Below are 7,952 nucleotides of genomic sequence, written 5' to 3'. Positions count from 1 at the left end.
ACACCTATAGCCTAATAGCTAAATCGAACGAATGTTTAGAGGTTTATCATAGGCAATACTGATGATACATGCAAGATCCTGTAGACTTCCGTAACAAATTATTGTAGCCTAATAATTGGATTTTGTTGGATATTTGGAATCATTCCAAGAGCCCGCATTGAGGTGAGTCAAACATCATTAATGACTGCTGCATGTAAAACCTCCAGACCTCTTAGATTGTGGGCACAATGAAAGATTGTGTTGTGCATATGTTTGCTGAATTGAGTAAACTTGTTCATCAACTGTTTTCAACCTAGCAATCTGTGAAGGCACTGAACACATTTATATAGACCACTTTAACCGCGGCAAATCAATGTGTTTGTTTTAATTTCAGACTTGGAGCTTGCCGAAAGACGATACAAAACATGACGGACATCTCCGGTCCTGAGTTTGAAATCGACGTGGAGAGCTTGGAAACGGAGAGCGACGACCAAGCAGAATACAACTCAACTTTGTCTGGTGGAGGGGAAGACGAACCAGAGTGCAAGGGTGACAACAAACCGGGTCCCACCAGCGTTGGATCAGGCGAACAGAGGAAATTGAGCCGAACACCGAAATGCGCCCGCTGCAGGAATCACGGAGTGGTATCGTGCCTCAAGGGGCACAAGCGCTTCTGCCGGTGGCGGGACTGCCAGTGTGCCAACTGTCTGCTCGTCGTGGAGAGACAGCGCGTCATGGCAGCGCAGGTGGCACTTCGTAGACAACAAGCGACAGAGGTGTGTAAGTCTACGTTTTAACCATAGTAATAGGCAACAATGTTGCCCAAACAATTATAGTTGTAGGCCTATTTGTCTCAACTCATCAGTGAGTGTTGCCATTGGATATTAACCTACAAAGTAGGAATACTGTTGCTGAAACCTTACACATACAATTTATCTCGGTTTAGTCTATTGCCTGGACTGAATAATAATATTGAAAGGAAAAACGAACCGAGGAAAAGGATTAAAGATGTCTAGCTGATCATGCACTGCAGACAGTTATTATGTTTCATAACTATGGCACTAGTAGGTCTATCTAGCTACCAAACGAATAATCACACACACACACACACACACACACACACACACACACACACACACACACACACACACACACACACACACACACACACACACACACACAAAAGAGCATTCTGAAAACATGTTTTGATTGATTTCTTTGTCGTTTGAATTTATTAGGATAAGAAAGGAATTTCCGGCAAGCATATTCCAGTGGAGAGAAGAAATATCTACCAAAGACATATTCGACCATCAACCATGCTGGCCAAAAGTATCTTAGAGGGTAAGGCAACATGAAATGTAGGCCTATTAATCGTGTTATGATGCACGTTGAATGAACACGTGCATTATATTTATTATTTAGTCTCCTATCCTGTCTTCATGATCTTTCTTCAACCTTTCTCTCTCCTGTCTCAAATCTAACATTCCATATTTATCTGTCCTTGCATTTCAATAATATCCCGGTGGCATTTTAATTTATGTAAACAGCGACTTGTTCAAGCGTCTCTGGTTGCGTTGCAGACCATGCATGAAATTCAATTGGCGAAATATAATTTATTAATCTTCTTCGTAAATTTGTTTATGTTTCATATATTGTCAGAGTAGAGCATGAAATACATGTTGTTTGAATTCTTGTTTGTTTTAATTCAAGCTTTACACATGAAGGTGGTTTCATGTCTGAACTCTCAACAAATATTGATCACCAATATAGGTCCATCTCATGACCATAACTTTCTTCAATTGTGCATCCAAATACTTTTTAGTTTTGTTTGAGAAAACTGTATATAAGCAGAAATATGATGTATAAAACACACTGAAAATACTCTTTATAAAAAATAAAAACATAAAATTAAACACCAGTCTCTTTCCTCTTAGGATACCGCCCGGTCCAGACCGATCAATATTTGGGAAGCTCGTCCCTCCCACCCCCCCTGAGTGACCGCATGAGGAAGAGGAGAGCCTTTGCAGACAAGGAGCTGGAGACCATCATGCTGGAGCGTGAGTACAAGGAACGGGAGCTTCTAGAGACTAGCCAGGCAGCCACGGCCGCCCTTCTCTTCCCCAACAGTATGATCCACCATGCTGCCGAGTACAACTCCTACAAGACGGCCTACTCGTCCTCCACTCAGATGGAACCGCAGCCCAAGGACCTGTGTAACTTCCTGGGGCCTAACTGCTTGGACCTGTCCATGCAATATGCAGGCTCTGGCAACGTGGAGCTCATCTCCTCCAATGTTAGCGTGGCCACCACTTACCGCCAGTACCCGCTCCCCTCACGCAGTGGCTTCATGGTGTGGCCGCGGGGTGCCACCGCCAACCTTAGCGACGCCCTCCTATACCAGCAGTGCCTGCTCAATGCCACCGCAGTGCAGAACATGAAACCGGGCTCTGTCTGGGAGCCCAAGATGATGCCTTCCGCCGTCTCCGAGGGCCACCCGCTTGAGCAGAACACGGCCGCTGCCAAACTGGAGGGGTCGCGAGCCGCCGCCTTACCGGACCTCTCTGACCTCCAGCAAGGGGACCCGCATGCTGCCGTCACCCAGGGGGGCCACCGGGAGAGGTCGGCCTTCTCCCCCCCTAAGAGGGGCTTCGGTCAGGCCTTCCCCAACACACCACATGCCCATGGCCCAAACCATGAACACGTCCTAAACAAGCTGAGCAAGGACAGTGCAAAGCACACGCTCTCGATGAAGCTCAACTCCTTCCACTCGCTGATCCAACAGACACTAAGCGAGAAGGCAGGGGCAGGGGCAGGGGCCGGGGCAGAGCTTAGAGGACCCTACTGTAAAGAGGTCCTGGAGGAGGCCGTCCGAAAGTACAGGGACGGCCCTGTCAAAGATATCCACAGCTTCAAAGGCATGGACAGGTACGGCAAGGACTTACTGTCCAAGCCAGTGGGGACCAAGGTGACATCCAGCGAGTCTTTGTCTTTCTCAGTGGAGGCCATACTGAAGAGGCCCTCGCCTCTGAGCCGAACATCTCAGTAATGCCATCAGACACTGTTCAAATCGCTTCAACTGATCTTTAAAGTAAATGTGTGAAAGTCACTGTGCTATTTGTGATTAGTCATCGATTTTCAAAATTAGGCACGGCTTTGCAGTGTCCGAAACTTTTCAGGCAAATATATATATATGTATATATATATGTATACATATATATGTTATATTTTGTATGAGCATGTTATAAATCACTTTATTTTGTAGAGTATTTAAATGTATCAATATAAATGTTGTCTAATTTCTCTCAATAAACCTTCTTAAGAATAAACTCTTTTTGTATTTATTTTTAAAATGTCATTGTAAGCTTTGATTATGTTTTACAGGGTGAGTTGTGGATCAGTGTTACACCATGTTGGCCAAATGCCACAACAATAGCAATACTTGAGTTTGTCACAGAAATACACATACACTTACTTAACAAATAAATGTAAGATGCAATAAGAATAATACTTCTTTCAAAACCAAAGTAGAACATCATTGCACAAGGGTAACTTGTGTGAGAATGAGAATTTAACATTAAAATGCCAGAAACTCAATGCAACGCTTAGATCGACTGTACCTACAGCTGCTAACCACTCAAAATATGATTTCCCCTATCCCTATCACATCATGAATGGTATTGTATGAATGGTAACATTGTTTCCAGCTATGATGTAAAACTCCCTCTAGTTATTTTAGTTAAGTTATCAGAGTTATCCTCTCCACATAAGGAACAAAACCAAACAGGAAATCAAACTTCTACTCATCAACTGATTTATCTGTAGACCTGTGTGCAGCGCAGATGTGACATGTCTGTCAGGATGGAAATATGATAAGCCCATAAATTGTGTACTATATACATTCTAAAAGCATTTTTTGAAGTCATTCCTTTGAGCTGCAGGCTGACACAGGAGAATGCGCGGGCTTGCGGACATATGGTGAAAGACGGATCCAAACATGGGTCTCACATGAACGGGTGAACACTGATCCATGGGGTAAGAACAAGACAAGCACCGGGAGAGAGACAAGGTAAATCCGCCCTGAAACAGCCTAATCTCCTGTTTCTGGCAAGAGCCCTCACAATTCAATGGAATGAATATACGACCATGCTTTTTTTGTGCCCCCCCCCCCCCCTCACACACACACACACACACACACACACACACACACACACACACACACACAAATGCGAACGTGACAGTGGTTATTTTGAAGGAGTCCAGTTGAGCTCAGATTTTGGTCACAGATCCATGGGAGAAGTCTGACATCACTTCAGTGTACTGTGGAGTGTCTTGCTGAGCGGCCTAGTAGGGAAATGCAAGCTCAAGAACATCTGGAACACTGGTCTTTTAACACTCATTCCTTATGAATACTACAAGTGGTGGTGGTGTTGGTGGGTGTTGAAATATAGTGATACTGATATATTATGTTTTGCCATTGAAAACACATGGGTCTCAATGATGTGGTGTCTTTGAAGGTTTGTGTTTACTGTACCTTTTACACTTGGCAATTTCAAGACAAACAACTTGTTTTTAGGATATCATTTATGAATATATTCCTATATACTGAATACAATAGCTGCCATAAACAATTGTTCCAGGCAATCATATGATGTTTAATATCCTCTATGATACCATGAGTATGGGGAGAAACGTTGTTATAGTTTTTAGATCTGTATCTCAAATACGATTCCCTCTAGGGGCCTACACTATTGTAGTACAGTTTGACAGCCAGTGATAAGTATCTGCTGATGTCAACCCATGTTTGCTGATGCTGAATCCCATTCCCAATAGTGGCAAATTTAGCACATTAGTGTTTACTATTTACCACAAGTGTTTACTTAGCTCCCATTACCAGCCTTTCTTATCAGTCCCCTTCAACCAGTTTAGTTCCCACACAGTAGCATTTTGTTTGCAGTAAACAAGTATCATTTACAGACATGAAGTTAAAGTTTCAACTTTCCCTTGGTTTTTGAAGAATGCTATTTACTTGAAATAGCTGACTGAGCTACCTTGTCATAAGAGACGTAACATATTGTTTATGTTAATTAATAATTTATGTTTTAACTCTCAAGCAAGAGCCAATAGAGACGTTACGTATTTAATTAATGTGATACTCAGATACCCTATATATCATAGTTATTAGAAATAGTTCCAATAAATAGATAGAAAGAGAGCCACACACTCTCCGATGCTAATTATTTACATAACCAACTACTTTATGGTTTCAATCAAAACACACTGAAGTTCAGTCATATTTAAAACATTTGGCCACCCACAGGTACAACCAGTGAGCTCTGATGACCTTCAGTAATTGAATAACAATCCATGCTGCCTTTCATCTCAATAGCAAGTAGCTGTTGTCTGGGGAGATTATTTTCTCAATCCCTATATATCGCAGGGAAGAGATAGGATGATTGGCCTCTAAAAAGCGAGCAACAACCGGATAGGTCATTTTTACAGCTGATGGTGTTGCTATGCTCTGAAATTCACACATTGAACTAACCACTTTGGTAGAACATGTAATGATTCCTTTTATAGTTATCTTTTTACTGGATTGTGGATGTTTGAAATACCTGCATTTATGGGTGCTGTCATGCGAAATAGTGTCCACCTGCCAAAATCTGTCCGGGTTTCAGGTCTTTCAAATGCCATGACGCATTTGTTGCTATGCCGACGCTAGCATTCCGGCATGCTAATTTCACAAGTAATTCGCTATGCTAATGTTACCGAGTTGGCTAGTTCAGCAAACAAACCCACATCATATCAGCCAAAGTAATGATAAATATAATTCCATAACTGGATACTACTGCATTTCCAATCATAACTAGCTAGCTAGCTTACTTATTTACTTATTTCACGGAACTATTACTGTCCCAAATGTACATTTGATAAGTAAGTAAGTAAGTAAGCCAGCTAGCTAGTTATGATTGGAAACCAAGTAGTATCCAGTTAGGAATTATATTTATCACTACTATGGCTGATGTGATGTGGGTTTGTTTAGCTAATGGAGAAACACAGAGCAATAGAGTTTACTTAGGAATGTCCGGAATGCTCACATCGGCATAGCAACGAATGTGTAATGGCATTCGAAAGACCTGATTACATCACCCCGTACACATTTTGGCAGACTGACACTATTTGGCATGACAGAGCCATTGCGTTGAGCGCAGGCATTGCATTAGTAGTTACCCTCGTGGAAGGGCTCCATTGTTGTGGCTGAGGCAAGGTAACAGTTCTACAGATTTAATAAGTTGAGATTCTTCCCTAAAAATGTTGCCTTGAAACATTTTCCTCAGACTTTCGTCCGACTCCAAAATTATGCCAATGTTTGTCAAAGATAGTATTAACAGTGTAAAGTGTACTTTTAACTGCAACAATGCCTTTGAAATATTCTGATTTATATTTCACTTTTTCTGGCTGTAGAATCTGCCATAGAGAAAATACCTAAGGATAGATTTTTTGGGGGAAATTGCAGATTGCAGATACAGTAGTCGCTTTTCTGCTCTGCAGTTATAGAATAAAATATCTATATGTATAGAATTCCCAAAAATGTTGCTTTTTCCTATCTGCTTATAGAGTGATGAAAAGTAATAGTGTCACTTGTTTATATTGTTGACAAGAAAATCTGCATACACTGTATGTATCTTAGTGTTGTAGATTGTGTATCCAACTTCTTCACCTATTGTTTGGATGTATTGCCACAGTGTATAGTATATCTAAAGGGAATCAAAGTTGATGTCCAACAAGGAGAAGTTTGGTCCCTCATGTAAATCTGGCCAAAAAAGTAATGCCATCTAAGCAATCAAAATATGTATTGCGGAGTTCCCCCTTCAGTCCTACAACAGCTCCATTCTTTTCGTGCCCATATTACATTTGGCTGCCCTGGCTGTGACACAGATTGGTTTATTGCCTTTATCGCACTCTGAGTTGTCTTTGCCCGTAACACACCAACCCCCACTCCCCCCTCCCACCCCCATCCTCCCCCCTCCTCTCCCACCAGGTGTTAAACCCAAACCACCTATCTCAATGTTGACTTTGTCGCTCCAGTAACTCAGCACATAGGTATCTGATATGCTACAATCCTTTGCACATTAAGAATCTATTAAGCTTCGATGTATGCAAACCCGCTCTCTGCCACATACACAAGTCACACACACAGCAGGTTATTTTGACTTGGGGAATAAATGGCACATGATGTATTTTGCATTTGTGAGCACTGGGCGTGAAGAGCAGGGTAGGATCCCTATTCATTTTCTCCCAGTTCGGCTGCTGTGCCTACCTCCCCCCCCCCCCCCCCCCCCACCTCCCCCTAGCCCAGCACGGCAACACAGGCCTGTTCACACATTCCTCTCAGGCAACTTGTAATCTAATAAGAAATGTGTAGCATGGGAGCTTCTGACAAGTACCCACCACTTAATTATCATGTTTTCTGAGTTGACAGGCGATGAAGCTGATAGGAGCTCAGTCGAATCCATCACGGTTTTGGGCGCTGGGAATACCTGGTCGACTAAGGTGTAACAGTATGTTCACACACACACACACACACACACACACACACACACACACAACCTTGCATGTTGCTTCTCAACAGAGCATAAGAAGCCGATTTCAACATCATTAGCACCTGTGCACTGTTGTTGTCGTTTGCGTCCCTGGCAGCATCCCAGCCTCCATATGGGGCAAGGATTGACTGTCTATACACAGTATTATCACACTTCACTCCAAAACAACAGCTGAATAGCTAGCATACTCTTCTAAAGTCAACAGCAATTAGTTGTATTGAACTCCCTCTCAGGTCCATAAAGTAATTAGCCAAGCTGCTAGCCCTCAGACTAGCAGCAGTTTCCTTTTAGTGAAATGTGCTAGTGGTTACAACAGAAATATACGGAAACTTTATAATACAGACACACAGGTTCATTCGAATACATGTGTTA

The 7,952-nt window shown here is 42.4% G+C and overlaps 1 protein-coding gene across 1 annotated transcript; it reads left to right on the top strand.

The window, feature by feature from the left end:
* Positions 1 to 404: 404 nt before the first annotated feature.
* On the top strand, positions 405 to 3,025 carry dmrt2a (doublesex and mab-3 related transcription factor 2a; the record flags this gene model as incomplete). The annotated part of the gene is made up of 3 exons (XM_080532390.1): positions 405 to 755; positions 1,218 to 1,320; positions 1,914 to 3,025. The coding sequence occupies 3 exons, from the start codon at positions 405 to 407 to the stop codon at positions 3,023 to 3,025; spliced, it is 1,566 nt and encodes a 521-aa protein (XP_080388516.1).
* Between the last annotated feature and the right edge of the window lie 4,927 nt (positions 3,026 to 7,952).

The sequence above is a fragment of the Nansenia antarctica genome (genome assembly GCF_963989245.1).
Source record: "Nansenia antarctica genome assembly, chromosome: 5".
NCBI lineage: Eukaryota > Metazoa > Chordata > Actinopteri > Argentiniformes > Microstomatidae > Nansenia > Nansenia antarctica.
This window is presented reverse-complemented; position numbering and strand designations above follow the sequence as displayed.